Source organism: Neophocaena asiaeorientalis, unplaced genomic scaffold (genome assembly GCF_003031525.2).
Source record: "Neophocaena asiaeorientalis asiaeorientalis breed wild unplaced genomic scaffold, Neophocaena_asiaeorientalis_V1.1 scaffold527, whole genome shotgun sequence".
Lineage (NCBI taxonomy): Eukaryota > Metazoa > Chordata > Mammalia > Artiodactyla > Phocoenidae > Neophocaena > Neophocaena asiaeorientalis.
In genome coordinates, this window is record NW_020173712.1 from 1,442,039 (window position 1) to 1,458,451 (window position 16,413).

Here is a 16,413-nt window from a genome sequence, read left to right on the forward strand (position 1 = left end):
GTATGTCTTTTTTGGAGAAATGTCTATTTAGGTCTTCCACACATTTTTTGATTGGCTTGTTTGTTTTGATGATATTAAGCCTCATGAGCTGTTGGTAAATTTTGGAGACTAATCCCTTGTTGGTCAAAAAATATTTGCAAATATTTGCTCCCAATCTGTCGGTTGTCTTTTTGTTTTGTTTATGGTTGCCTTTGCTGTTCAAAAACTTTTGAGTTTACTTAGGTCTCATTTGTTTATTTTTATTTCCATTATTCTGGGAGATGGATTGAAAAAGATATTGCTGCGATTTATGTCAGAGAGTGTTCTGCCTATGTTTTCCTCTAGGAGTTTTATAGTGTCCAGTCTCTCATTTAGGTCTTTAATCTATTTTGAGCTTATTTTTGTGTAAAAGAGTGATCTAATTTCATTTTTTTACATGTAGCTGTCCAGTTTTTCCCGCACCATTTGTTGAAGAGACTGTCTTTCCACCATTGTGTAGTCTTGCCTCCTTTGTCGTAGATTAACTGATGCAGCATTCTTTATAATAGCCAAGATGTAGAGGCAACCTAGGTGTCTGTTGATGGATGAATGGATAAAGAAGATGTGATACACACACATACATAAACACAGAGAATGGAATATTATTCTTCTATAAAAAGGAAATCCTTGTGACAACATGGATGAACCATGAGGGCATTAGGTTAGGTGAAATAAGTCAGAGAGAGGAAGCCCAGCTCTGTATGATCTTACTTATATGTGGAATCTAAAAAAATACTGAACTCACAGAAACACTTAAAGGGTACAAACTTTCATTCATAAGGTGAATAAGATCTGAGTATCTAATCTACAGAATGGTGACTATAGTTAACAATACTGTACAATATACTTAAAGTTTCTAATAGAGTAAATCTTAGAAGTTCTTAATATACACACACACACACGGTAACTATGTGAAGTGATGAATGTGTTAACTAACCATATTGTGGTAATCATTTTGCAATACATACACATAACAAATCATCACACTGTACATCTTAAACTCACACAATGACATATGTCAATTATATCTCAAAAAAGCTGGAAAAATCTATAGCATTTACCAGGGTAATTGTGAATTGAAATGAGATATGTAAGAGCCCCTTTATAAAACTTAAACTTTCTAAAAGTCTAAGGAGTTATCGTGTTTCTTTTTTTAATTAATTAATTTATTTTTGGTTACGTTGGGTCTTCGTTGCTGCACGAGGGCTTTCTCTAGCTGTGGTGAGCGGGGGTTACTCTTCATTGCTGTGCACGGGCTTCTCATTGAGGTGGCTTCTCTTGTTGCAGAGCATAGGCTCTAGGCGCGTGGGCTTCAGTAGTTGTGGCACGCGGGTTTCAGTAGTTGTGGCACATGGGCTTATTTGCCCCGCGGCATGTGGGATCTTCCGGACCAGGGCTCCAACCCGTGTCTCCTGCATTGGCAGGCAGATTCTTAACCACTGCGTCACCAGGGAAGTCCAGGAGTTATCATGTTAATTTTAAAATATTCATGTCAAAAAGAATATTCATGTCAGAATTATACTTTAATTACATGGAACACTTGGATGCTGCCTGTGTCCTTAGGCATCATCGGTTCTTCAAAATGAAAAGGCCTCGTTTACTACTATGAGGGTTGTGAAAGGCGCAAGTGACATTACATCAGTGCAGGTGCTTTAACCATGTACAATTATGATTATTTAAAATTCCAGTCAAATTCTACCACAAAAAAATGCTCTTACCACAAAAATTCATTTGTAGTACACAGCAACATACTTTTTTCAAAATATCCTTATATCAGCGATTTGAAACAACCAAAGAATTTGAACTTTGAAGAACATTATTCTCGAAACTGTGTCGTGAGTTACAAAGATGCAGTTATCCGAGAGATATCTACATAAAAATAATCATCATCAAAATCCCTTGGACCAATTTCATTAAATAGTTCTTTATGGCAAAGATCTAATGTGAAAATAATGATGATTTAGAAATACAAGTATGCAATCAGGTTCTTCAAAAAGTGCATATAAATTCAATTATCCCTCGAAGCTATTTTTTGAAATGGGCAAAAATACCAGCAATGTGTCATAAATGCAGTATTTCTGCTCAGAGCAGTGATTTAGAGTTTCATGGCTCGCCAAGGCTAGAGTTCCTCCCAAAGACTGAGAGTATCCACAAAGCAGTCAAGCTAGTCATTATCTAGAATGCTGGATATAAAATCATCAGCTTCCAATTGTTTGATAGGATTAAATAGGAAAACATTGCAAAGAATTGAGAGAGAAAAATGATTTGAAATCCTACTCCACCTCAAACGACCTCTCTGTGTGACCTCTGAAATGGAAATGGGTTATGAAATAAACGCTTTACCCCAGTCAACAGGGTAGGTGACTGAATCATCAAGAAGGATGCTGAAAATGCGGCCTAGAAAAGCACCAACATTATAAAACAGGTCAGCACAGGAAAGAGAATAAAAACACACATACACCAATCTTGCTCATCATATGGCCTTCAGCAAGAATATAAAATAAATTTGAAACAATGAAAATAGTCCCTCGAAATAAAAAACATTCCACCAATCCACACTCTATGAATGTTTTAACTAATCCAGAGGCCACTTTTACTCTGCAATTAATTGCAGAGATAACATTTGTGAAATGCAAAGGCAATAAGGACATCTCGTGTTATGCTGCCATCTCCACCTATTTTTCCAAGCCTGTTGCAGCTAGTTGCACCAATTCCATACAATAAATTCTTGAAATAGCCCTTGGTCTCCTTCCAGACTCTTAGTATCTTCCTTTTATTGCTAGATTACTGCTTCCCTACACGTCCCTCCCAGGGACTTAGGGATGGCACTAAGAGGGTGGCAGCATGACTGAGGGAAGACACTGTGAGCACCTCCCTCCACCAAACTTGGCACACTAGCACAACCTTTGCAGGACTTGTGGTCTGGATGTGAACCAGGGTAGGAGACCTTTGCCCAAAGAGAACCTTAAAGCCAAGTTCAGTCTAACTGGATTGTCAGAAAGACTTACAGCTTTCAATTTCCAAGGTGCAGTTTTGTTCATCCAGTGGGTATCGCCTCAGGTCCATCATGCAGGCAGCTGTGGTTGTGATTCTAGAAGAGAAATATCAATGATACATGCTGTTAGCTGATCCATGACTGAGCTGGAAAAATTAAATGTAAGTCTCAAAGAAGACAGCACTGGGCCTCTAGGAGACTGATTTAGCTTAAGCTCTAACAACAAAAAAAAGAGTGCTACAACTTTGGATAACCATTTTCCTTGATGAGCCTCAGAATGCTTTGTAAATTAAACAGAGTGGACTAAATCAGTATTCTCCCAAGATGTGGTCCGTTACCTACTTGGTGCCCAAATCACCTGGGAACGTTCGTTAAACAGGCAGTTCCCATTCTCCAGAAGGTCTTGGGGGTGGGATGGGGCCGTCCCAGGACTCTAGCTTACAAGCATCAAAGGTGATTGAGAAAACCAACATGGATATTACTCTTGCACTCATTTGTTTTCTCCTCCCCTTCTCAAGACCCTAAAATCAAACCTTCCAACAATCTTGGCTGTGGTCCATCATTTTTGACCTTTCTATACATAGTGTGGTGCTTTGCAAGTGGATTAGTATAACACAGAATATGCCTTTCATCTGTCACCCGATTTGCTCTGTCCTGAATCATCTGATATTCTCAAGGTCTGTTGGAGAGCTTCCTCCTATCGGTTGGCAGAGTTATTTATTTAGGACACACTGTACCTTTATTAATTTATCAGGGAGAAATGAATATGTCTCTTTAATGTCTTTATATTTCTCTGTCACCATTTTTCACTAAGCTCACTTTTCACTAATTGAAGACCTGCTAGAAAGAGCCAAAAAACATACAGCCAAATGATAAATCATTTATCAATTTGGTTTCTGATCAATAAGGCAGCACAATGCTATGAAAAAGCAGAAGTTTTAAAACACAACAGACATAGGTTTGGATTCTAATTCTGCCTCACTAACTGTGATACACATCCAGATGGTTAATATCTCCTAACCAACCTTAGTTTCTTTGTCTGTAAAAAGGGGGGATTCTTAACAACAACAGTAATAACAGCCTAACAGAGTTTCTGTATGAACTAACAGAATAATTTATGTAAAGAATATAAAAGAGTCCCCACACATAATAGGCCCTTCACATCTGCTGAAAAAAACAAAGAGGAGAAACTGATGTTAAATTTGACCAACTTTGGCTTACTCTGCTCCTAGAGGTACTATACTGTGTGCTGGAAACAGAGAAATAAGATGCAGATCCAGCTTGGGAGAAACAATCCACAGCTAGACCTTTTTCATTAGAAGGTCTTGGGCAGAGCTTAGACAAGTAGTCCAGGTAGACTGACTCTCTGAAATTCCTTAGTTAGGTGTGAAACTCCTCCTCCTCAGCTGTAGGATGGAAACACCTAAATGACAATGTAAGTAGTTCATGCCTCTTTAGTTTGATTACTTCTTCATTAAGGCTTGTGCTCTGTTCATTTTTGTTTTCCTCTTTAGGGATAAGTGAGCATCCTAGGGGTGATGTTGCTGGGTTCCTGGGTTCCTGGGTTCCTTGCTCTCCTTCACCAGGAGATGGCTACTCTGCCTCAACTCCTTTCCACCTCCACTGCCTTCCTCAGTGTCTATGGTCCCACTGCCTCACTTCCATGTTACTACAGTATCTTGGTCTCCTAGCCTCTCCATTTACCTCCCTACTAACTATAATTCATACAACAGTCAGATGTTTCAAAACCATAGATCAGATTTTATCCCTCCTCTTTAAAATTTTCAGTGGCTCTTCCAAAAAATCCAGTCTTGGCTATGGCCTAGTGTGCCCTGAGTAATCTCACCCTTCTCTCCCAATATTTTCTCATACCAAGTCCTCACTCACTATTCCCAGCCTTTACATTTGTTCTCTCTGCCTAGAACATGTGTGCCCCCCTGATACTCACAGAGCATTTTTGTCCGATCCTTTAGCTCAAAAATCAACTCCTCTGAAAGGGCTTTCCTAAGCAGCCCACCCAAAGTGGCTGCCTTAACTAAAGCTCCATCTTAGCTGTTTATTTCCTTCAAGGAATTACTACAATCTGAAATTATCTTGCTTATTTCTTTTCTTGTAAGAACTATTTTTCCCAGTAAAATTTAAGCTGTTTAAAGACACAGACTTTTTTCTATTTACTGTAAGGGAACCAAAAAGTATCTGTTGAAAGGATAAATACATGAATTATACAGAGTCAAGCAGCTGGTTTTGCTGTGCATAAACCTTTTATCTGGAGGATTATTTTATTGCATCATGTCTCTTTTTTTAAACTTACAATGTGTCTTAGGTTTTAGGGATTCTTTTTATATTTTTCACAGTAAGTAAATTTTAATCCACTTAATTAGCATTACATAACTAGTACCAGAGTTTATCTTAGTATCGAACTGATTGTTTTTCCTTTCAATGGGACTGATCAAATACCTATATTTTATAAATTCTAAAAATTATATAAAAATTAACATTCACGTCTACTCAGGGTTAAAAAAAGAATTTATTTTGGCTATGTGATACTTGGCTAAATTTTTCACTGGTCCACTGACTTCTTCCAAAGTGTAGATCCAACCTGAATTACCACTAACAGACAGGAAACTGAATTGCGTAGAAGAGAAATATTCAAAGGAAACATAATTAGGTGCATAGTGGGCATACCAAACTCTCATGCTATTTATGAAAAATAGCAGACAATCTCCATCTTGAGACACTAGAGAAAATCAACTTCATTTGATAGAATGAACACAAAAGACATGAAAGATACAAGAGCATACATACCATGAAAAAGGAGAGCCATAAATAGATGACTGTGTGTAAGTGAGGTGAAATTTGCAATTGCTACTACAGGTTGTAGTTTATACTTTCTGCTGATGCATATTCATGGCAACTAACATCTGTGAACGCTAGTGCCGTGAGCAAGAAAAATAAATTGACTAATTCTATTGCAGAAGCAATTGAGTTTCTACTCATGTTTTAAAAATGAAGTATTATGAAAGTGTTTTTTCTCACATCAACATTCATATTCACACCAATGTTTTACTGGTTTTAATGCTATAGTATACTCTGTAAAACTAAAAAATATATATAAATGTTTTCTAGTTGATGTTTATAAGCATTTGTATCTCCTGTTGGATTAAAATAGAAACTGTAGCCAAAATAATCCATTTGGAATCCTGATCATACAAACCAGGATGAGTGACCTGAGATAAGTCACTTACACGCGCCAATCGTAGGTTGCTCCTGAAACCCTGAACTAAAAACTTGCCATCCTGCTTTGCTGTGAGATGATGAAAGTAGGAAAAAATCTGTAACATTAAATATTCTGCATCTTTTGTTATTACTCACTGCTACTGAGTAAATACAGTGATAACTCATTTAGCCAGTCATTACTTGGTAGTGTTCATATGTATATGTTTGTATACATGAAGAAATGTAGAATACCCACAAACTTATTTTATAAGCAAAGCAGAGCTATAAAATATGATATATAAATATTCAAAAGAGTCATCATGCCATATGTGTATACGAAATTCTTACTAACAACTTTTAGGACAAAGTACTGACGTGTGACAAATCTGCATATTTTCTAGGTGCTTTGTGAGAGCAGGAACAATTTTTTCCTTATTTCTATCTCAAAAATCTTGCCAGGTGTTGACATATGTCAATAACCCAAGATTAAAATTTTAAAAAAGTAATAATAATAACATAAAACAAAGACAGCCATGGTTATAAGTATTCCCAAATTGAGGATTTTGAAGTAATTCTCTAGATTAAGTGTCTGATTTAATTTATATAAAAAATTCTCAAGCAAACTTAAAAGTCAAAATCATCCTTACAGAAGAAGCTACCCTGAAATGAACCTTACTCAGAAAAGCTCAACATCAAAATCTATTCTCGGGGACTTTCAGATTTGTAACAGGGTTGTTTCTCTAAGAATAAGTCAATAAAACAAATATACTTAAAGGGTTTTCATGAACATGCCTTTCTGAATCCTGATAAAGATCCTTAATGGGCCTTAAATCACTCAACATCACTACTAGGAGTCTTTGAAGTGAAGCTAGTAACTCATTAGGCAGGCATCCTGATTAAGTTTCAAGACCATTGTGAAATATATGAAGACAGTTCTGTTTTCAGTCAAGGATACTTACAAAATTTACCTCATTTACCTGTAGCAAATCTTCTACAGCTAAAAGTGGAAATGTGTCTTCTTTGGGGCTGAATACTATGGCATGAAGAGAGCCACCTTTGGGGAATACTGATTATTCTGACTGGGCTAAGAGATTTTTAGATAAATTTTTATTCCTCAGCCATTGGACACTGTCATCCAAAAATGATTTATGTCATAAAATACTGACATAGTGCAAGGAAACTAAATATGTAAAATAAAATAAGAGTCACTAAAGGCATGCATAAAATCAAGAAATAAAACAACAGTGCCAGCATTTCATATCAAAGCCATAATAGATATTTTATGGTGTCATTACCTGAGATTTACTGATACTACTATATCATTCCAAGTTTGAATATGACCAAAGACAGTTATTAAGTAATAATAAATGCCTCTGCCACTCAGCCAATAGGAAATAACTCAGAATCATCAACGTGACACACTTGGGGTCTTTCAGCAGATTCTTCAAGAGGAACTTCAGGAGCTAGAATACATGGTTAAACATGTGCTTTCAAATGTGAAAACTTGTTAGGATTTCATCCAGAGATTATCGAAAAGTGACTCTGGAGTTTTACTTTGTTTGATTTCTTTATCTAGACAACCATCTAGCTATTCCACACAAAAAAACTTGCTTTCAGCATCTTTGTGTATATTTTTAAGAAAGTCAGCTGCCTTATCCTCAACTATATTCAAAACATATTGTTCTAATTCACCACATGCTTTTCCTTTGTTCAAAATGTACATTTACCTAAAAGCACAACTTATTCTAATTACAAGGAATAAAGAAACCCCCTGGCATTAGTATACAGGATTAATAGAGAAAAATTAGGATGTTAAAAATGGTCAGTTATCAAAAAATACATTGATACATATTTTGTGAGCTGTAAAGCAAACATTAAAGACTTCAGCTCTGGGGGAAAATTCCAATTACTGAATTTAAGCATTAGAGGATGAACTGAAATTTCGAAAAGTTCTAAAGAGCTCATATGAGTCATTTCCCACAAAGGTACTTAAAATTTTTGTTTTAATATCTCCAAGAAGACTTGGCATTATTTTCTATCTTACAACTATTTTATCTGGGAAACTAATTTCTCACATATATCCTCTCTTGTGATATGCTCTTGCTTTTTGTAGAGTAGACAGAACATCTACTGTAGGGTTTAGGTGACTTCAGCTCTGGCATGCTCGATAATAGTAAATATACCTCAAATTAACTGACCACTTACTATATTCCAGACATGATCTACTGTTACTGAAATGTATCATCTCATTTAACATGAGGAGTGTCCTATTACTATACCCATTTTACAGATAGGAAAATTGAGAGAGGGCAGACAGAAGAAGTGAGAACTACAATCCTGCAACCTGTGGATTGAAAACCACATTCACAGAAAGACAGACAAAAGGAAATGGCAGAGGACTATGCATGACATGAAGGAACAAGATAAAACCCCATAAAAACACCTAAAGAAGTGGAGATAGGCAATCTTCTAGAAAAAGAAGTCAGAATAATGATAGTGAAGATGATCCAGGACCTCGGAAAAAGAATGGAGGCAAAGATCGAGAAGATGCAAGACATGTTTAACAAAGACCTAAAAGAATTAAAGAACAAACACCTAGAAGAATTAAAGAACAAACAAACAGGGATGAACAGTACAATAACTGAAATGAAAGTCACACTAGAAGGAATCAATAGCAGAATAACTGAGGCAGAAGAATGGATAAGGGACTGGGAAGACAGGATGGTGGAATTCACTGCCATGGAGCAGTGAATAAAGAATAAAGAAAAAAGAATGAAAAGAAATGAAGACAGCATAAGAGAACACTGGGACAACATTAACCACACCAACATTCGCATTATACAGGTCCCAGAAGGAGAAGAGAGAGAGAAAGGACCCCAAAAAATAGCTGAAGAGATTATAGTGAAAAACTTCCCTAACATGGGAAAGGAAATAGCCACCCAAGTCCAGGAAGCACTGAGAGACCCAGGCAGGATAAACCCAAGGAGAAATATGCCAAGACACGGAGTAATCAAATTGACAATTAAAACAAAGAAAAATTATTGAAAGCAGCAAGGGAAAAATGACAAATAACATACAAGGGAACTCCCACAAGGTTAACAGCTGATTTCTCAGCAGAAATTCTACAAGCCAAGCTGGAAGGGAGTGGCATGATATACTTAAAATGATGAAACGGAAGAACCTACAACCAAGATTACTCTACCCAGGACAAATCTCATTCAGATTCGATGTAGAAATCAAAAGCATTACAGACAAGCAAAAGCTAAGAGAATTCAGCACCACCAAACCAGCTCTACAACAAACGCTAAAGGAACTTCTCTAAGTGGGAAAAACAAGAGAAGAAAAGAACCTACAAAAACAAACACAAAACAATTAAGAAAATGGTAATGGAAACATACATATTGATAATTACCTTAAATGTCAAAGGATTAAATGCTCCAACCAAAAGACACAGGCTTGCTGACTGGATACCAAAATAAGACCCATATATATGCTGTCTACAAGAGACCCACTTCAGACCTAGGGACACATACAGACTGAAAGTGAGGGGATGGAAAAAGATATTCCATGCAAATGGAAATCAAAAGAAAGCTGGAGTAGCAATACTCATATCAGATAAAATAGACTTTAAAATAAAGAATGTTACAAGAGACAAGGAAGGACAATACATAATGATCAAAGGATCAACCAAGAAGAAGATATAACAATTATAAATATATACGCACCCAACATAGGAATACCTCAATACATAAGGCAACTGCTAACAGCTCTAAAAGAGGAAATCAACAGTAACACAATAGTAGTGGGGAACTTTAACACCTCATTTACACCAATGTACAGATCATCCAAAATGAAAGTAAATAAGAAAACAGAAGCTTTAAATGACACAATAGACGAGATAGATTTAATTGATATTTATAGGACATTCCATCCAAAAACAGCAGATTACACTTTCTTCTCAAGTGCGCACGGAACATTCTCCAGGATAGATCACATCTTGGGTCACAAATCAAGCCTCACTGAATTTCAGAAAATTGAAATCATATCAAGCATCTTTTCAGACCACAACGCTAAGAGATTAGAAATGAATTAGAGGCAAAAAAACGTAAAAAACACAAATACATGGAGGCTAAACAATACATTACTAAATAACCAAGAGATCACTGAAGAAATCAGAGAGGAAATCAAAAAATACCTAGAGACAAATGACAATGAAAACACGACAACCCAAAACCTATGGAATACAGCAAAAAGCAGTTTTAAGAGGGAAGTTTATAGCAATACAATCCTACCTTAACAAACAACGAACATCTCAAATAAACAATCTAACCTTGCACCTAAAGAAACTAGAGAAAGAAGAACAAACAAAACCTAAATTTAGTAGAAGGAAAGAAATCATAAAGATCAGAGCAGAAATAAATGAAATAGAAACAAAGAAAACAATAGCAAAGATCAATAAAACTAAAAGCTGGTTCTTTGAGAAGATAAACAAAATTGATAAACCATTAGCTAGACACATCAAGAAAAAGAGGGAGGGGACTCAAATCAATAAAATTAGGAATGAAAAAGGAGAAGTTACAACAGACACTGAAGAAATACAAAGCATCCTAAGAGACTACTACAAGCAACTCTATGCCAATAAAATGAACAACCTGGAAGAAATGGACAAATTCTTAGAAAGGTATAAACTTCCAAGACTGAACCAGGAAGAAACAGAAAATATGAACAGACCAATCACAAGTAATGAAATTGAAACTGTGATTTAAAATCTTCCAACAAACAAAAGTCAGGGCCAGATGGCTTCACAGGTGAATTATATCAAACATTTAGAGAAGAGCTAACACCCATCCTTCTCAAACTCTTCCAAAAAATTGCAGAGGAAGGAACACTCGCAAACTCATTCTATGAGGCCATCATCACCCTGACACCAAAACCAGACAAAGATGCTTCAAAAAAAGAAAATTAGAGACCAATATCACTGATGAATATAGATTGAAAAATCCTCAACAAAATGCTAGCAAACAGAATCCAACAATACATTAAAAGGATCATACACCATGATCAAGTGGGATTTATCACAGAGATGCAAGGATTCTTCAGTATACGCAAATCAATCAATGTGATACACCATATAAACAAACTGAAGAATAAAAACCATATGATCATCTCAATAGATGCAGAGAAAGCTTTTGACAAAATTCAACCCTCATTTATGATAAAAACTCTCCAGAAAGTGGGCACAGAGGGAATCTACTTCAACATCATAAAGCCCATATATGACAAACACACAGCAAACATCATTCTCAATGATGAAAAGCTGAAAGCATTTCCTCTAAGATTAGGAACAAGACAAGGATGTCCACTCTCACCACTATTATTCAACATTTTTCTGGAAGTCGTAGCCATGGCAATCAGAGAAGAAAAAAAATAAAAGGAATACAAATTGGAAAAGAAGAAGTAAAACTGTCACTGTTTGCAGATGACACAATACCATACATAGCGAACCCTAAAGATGCCACCAGAAAACTACTAGAGCTAATCAATGAATTTGGTAAGTAAAGTAAGTCGGAAAGAGAAAAATATCCTATATTAACGCATATATGTGGAATCTAGAAAAATCGTCCAGATGAACCGGTTTGCAGGTTTGCAGAAATAGAGACACAGATGTAGAGAACAAACGTATGGACACCAAGGGGGGAAAGCAGACGTGGGGAGTGGTGGTGGGATGAATCGGGAGACTGGGATTGACATGTATACACTAATATGTATAAAATAGATAACTAGTAATATCCTGCCATAAAAAAATAAAATAAAATTCAAGAAAAAAATTTGAAAAAGAAAACTGAGGCACAGATTGGTAGAGTGATTTTCTCTAAAAGTCACAGAGGGTGTGGTGGACTTGAGATTTAAATCGAGGATGGTTGTCTCCAGAGCCCAGGTACTTAACTACCAGGCTATCACTAACTAGCTAGTTGACCTTGATGAAGTCATTTAGCTTCTCTGGAGGACTGGCCAATTTCTTATATCCCAAATGAGCTTGGAAATTCTATGATGCTATGAAAATACATTACATGTTCAGTGACCCTGTATATTTTGTAATTTTGTTTTACCCACACACTCAAATGCTGTATTTCACAGCTGTTCATTCTGTTTTAGTCAATTATGTAGATTAGCCCACCCCAGACAGGCACAAACAGGCCTTTCCCCTAGGAGTCCCACTTAATGTTCTCTCCCGATCGAAGGCTCCTTCAGCATTTTTCTTCCAGCGTATGCTCTTGATTTACCTCCACAGAAGCCTTCTGCTTAAATGAAAATCTCCAATACTCATGCATAACTGTTTTTAAAAACTCTTTACAAGTCTTCATGTAGAGTCACATGGGCTACTATGCTCAACTTTGTAATCACCAAAAAAAGTAAGATTGCTAGCAATCATGCTCCCATTTGATAAATCGTGCCTTTCAGATTAGAGCTATTTGTACTCTTCTGCAGCTGTTTGACTTTCTGTGACTCCTTGCTTTTCTGGAATCTTATTCTCTGTAAAGATACCCTGCTCATTAAAGGAGACACAGGTTTCTACTACAAACTCAGGGATTATAATGAAAGACATTTCCTTGAGTGACACGCCTATGGAATCCAAACAGCAGTATCTAACATAATCTCATTTTGTAAGCATATAAATCCTAATCAATCAAAATATTAATAGATACGGACATACCAATCTGTAGTCAGTCCCTTGTTTATCAAGATTCCCCATAGTACATTCCTGGTGGTCTCATCCACATATCCTATGCTTATCGCACAATGAGAATATCCTCTCTTCTTTCTAGGTTATATCTTAAAGGGAGCCTGACCCTGAGAAAAAGCAACCTAATTTTTTTTCTACTTTTTGACTCACACCCTAACAACTGAAATCTGGCTTCAGATCACTGTAAGAGATTTAATTATACCAGAGCCACTTACCAACTGGAAAGATATATTGCCAGGACTCTAATTATTTCAACAGGGATTTTTTTTTTTTGGTTTGTTTTCACAATTTAAAACAATGTTTAGATATGTCAGATACTTTTTGCTGCATTCAATATTTAAAATATTTTATTTTGATTTATGATGCATCAGAGACATACCATTTCACAATAAGTTCAGCGACTTTATTCCAGTCCTTTAATTTTCTTTTTTTTAACAAAGTAAGTGGCTCACAGACACTGATTTATAGCTGGTCAGTGACTGACGGAGGTTACAACCTCAGCTGGGTCTGCTGTCACTTCTTCCACATTCAGTCCAGTATTAATTTAAAATGTAAACGCCACATGCTGGAGGTTGTCCTTTGTCTCTCCAGCTCCACCCTCCACCCTTAATCACCAGACTAGACTGCATCGACTTAAAAACTACCACCCCGGTTCTCTGGCTTCAGGTTGGATTTGGCCAACAGGGAGCAGACCAGGAGTTTGGGAGAGGGGGAGAGTGAGAGATCAGGGGAAGTGTACCCCAGGCCCCATACAGAGGAACTTGTATACAGGTCCCCTGACCATTCCCTCTTTTCCAAGTCTGGGATTCTAGGGAGCAGATGGCAACCTGCTGATCCTATCTCTGAGAGGGAGGGGGCGCTGTTCCTTCTCTTTGTAAATCGCCCTTTTATTACATTCATCCCAAATTATCCCATTTTCACTATGCCATCTGTTTCCTGTTGGGCCCCTGACTGATAGAATATATTATAGAAATGTATTTAAATCTGAAGTTTCTCTAGCTAGGCTGTCAAAAAAATTCGAAGCATTCCATTTCTGGGTCTTTTGTCTTGGGATTTTAGGGATGAGAGGATGAAGTTTCCTTCCACCTTAAATGAACTGCCTCCTTCCTATGATTCCAGTCTCAGTTCTCTGTAGCCCACCCAAAAAGCGTTCTCCCTCCACCTTAGCTAAAGCAGCCCGTCGTCCCCTACCATTGGTCACTGTCTCATCTCACTTTATTTCCTTCATAATACTTATCACTATCTTAATTTAGTCTGTGTATGCACTGGCTTATTCATCATTCTCTGTCTCCCTAGTAGACTGAGTTTACATTAAGTTGGGTTTCTACGAAGCAGACACTGAAGGATGCTCACCAGGGATCACCACCTGTGAAAGGAAGGGAGAAGAAGCAGGACCAGACAAAGGAAGATGCAGATGCAGGATGCTGGCCCAACAATACGGAAGTTCTGGTGGGAGTACTGCCACCAGAGTTACTCACATGAGACTGAAATGACTTTTCAACCACCTCTGTCCTCTACCATCACTACACACACACACCTTCCCTGAGTGGCTGGCATCTGATGTCTGAGGAGAAGATTCAATGAATTAAAAGGTCAGTGGGAAACATGTTCTGAGGTTGATCCAGGCCTCGACATGCCCTCACACATACGTATTTTCCCTGCAGTGCATGGCTGCAACTGTGATAACCTGAATTACTGCTGCTGTTAATTTTTAAACACAAAACACAAATTACTCAGAGCTGCCTCCTGTCACATACTGGTAACTCAGCTTGTACTTCCGACTCTAATAAAAGCCACCAACACTGCCGTCTCAGACTTATCTGCCACTCTGATCTCTAATGGCAAAAGATTTCCATCTCAATGGCATTTTTGCTATTTAAGTCTTTTACATAAAACAGGCAGCAAACATGTGGGAAAACGTTTCACATCATTAGAAACCACACATTTGTGTTAAAAACTTATACAGTGCTCTATGTCAATTATATCTCAATGGAACTGGAAGAAAACAATTAAAAATAAATAAAAAGCATAACACAAAATAAAAAAGATGAGAAAAATATAAATTAAACCATGAGGATTATTACCTATTTAATCAGCAAAAAATTAAAGACCTTATAATATTTACTTGTACAGATTCTGCAGGGAAACAGACCCTCTCACACACACTGCCAGTAGAATTATAAATCAGAACAGACTTTCAGGATGGTACTGTAATAGAGAAGAATGGCCAGCATAGTGTTTGGTGATCTTCTGTAAGAGTGGGATACACAGGGGCACAGAGGTCAAGAACAGAGGCCTTGGCAATGAGTGGTCCTGGGCCCACATCTTGACTCTGTCTCTTGCTGTGTGACCCTGAGCCAACACATAAAGAGGAGCTGCTATAATAAAGGTCCTTTTGAATGCTGGACAATTATTTCTTCAGAATTCTATGGAAGCATGACCCTAAGCATCTCACCAAAAAGCAATGACTTTCTTCTGACTTGTAAAAATCACCTCATTTCTTCAGAAGCTTTTAGCTACTTAGGATGAAGTTCTGAAGTGGGGGGCAGGGGGTACCTGTGGATCACAGAGCCCCTTATAGGTGAAGACTAATTAAAACAAAAAATTGAAAAGCTAAGATGGAAACGATATATTTGAAAAGTTACCCCTAAAACACATCTGTAATACAGGGTAGTTTGAAAAAACAAGAAGAAAAGAAAAAACAAATTGCCTTGTACCCAAATGACGATGCACTGAATAGGAAGCTTAACTGACTAAATAAAGAATTGAAGCAGAATAAAGTGAATCATTTTAAAAAAAAACCTGGGGCTCATTTTAAAGAAAACATTGAAAGAAACAGAAAAGCCTCACAAAAAAAGAGCATAAACACTTATGTTGAAAATGACAGGGCTTCCCTGGTGGCGCAGTGGTTGAGAGTCCGCCTGCCGATGCAGGGGACGCGGGTTCGTGCCCCGGTCCGGGAAGATCCCACATACCGCGGAGCGGCTGGGCCCATGAGCCATGGCCACTGAGCCTGCGTGTCCGGAGCCTGTGCTCCGCAATGGGAGAGGCCACAACAGTGAGAGGCCCGCGTACCGCAAGAAAAAAAAAAAGAAAATAACAGACAATTTACAATACAGGTCACTAAAATATTACAGCACATCACAAAAAGGTAAAAATGAAGACAAGCACATCCAATTCCTGGATGAAAAATGAAAATTGAAAATAGAAGATATCATAAGGAAAAGGTGTGTAGCAGTCTTTTTATATGGATAATTTCATTTCCTCCAACCTGGGAGATGGGAACAGGGTTGGAAGAATGAGAAGATGGAAAGCCAAATTAAAGAATGGCTACGCTGTCAATACTTTCCCCAGCTCGCCTGGTCTCTCTGTCTGTTAGTTTCTCTCTCTAGAAAAAAAGTATGGAAAAATGGCTTCATAATTCAGTAAAATGTTACTG

The 16,413-nt window shown here is 37.3% G+C and overlaps 1 protein-coding gene across 3 annotated transcripts in view; it reads right to left on the bottom strand.

The window, feature by feature from the left end:
* Positions 1 to 16,413, bottom strand: part of GABRB2 (gamma-aminobutyric acid type A receptor subunit beta2) — a 283,903-nt gene that overhangs the window by 150,458 nt on the left and 117,032 nt on the right. For all 3 annotated transcript variants that reach the window (XM_024750626.1, XM_024750628.1, XM_024750625.1), the window contains exon 5: positions 3,027 to 3,109. In XM_024750626.1, coding sequence (XP_024606394.1) covers positions 3,027 to 3,109 — 83 coding nt within the window. The remainder of the gene's footprint in view (positions 1 to 3,026; positions 3,110 to 16,413) is intronic.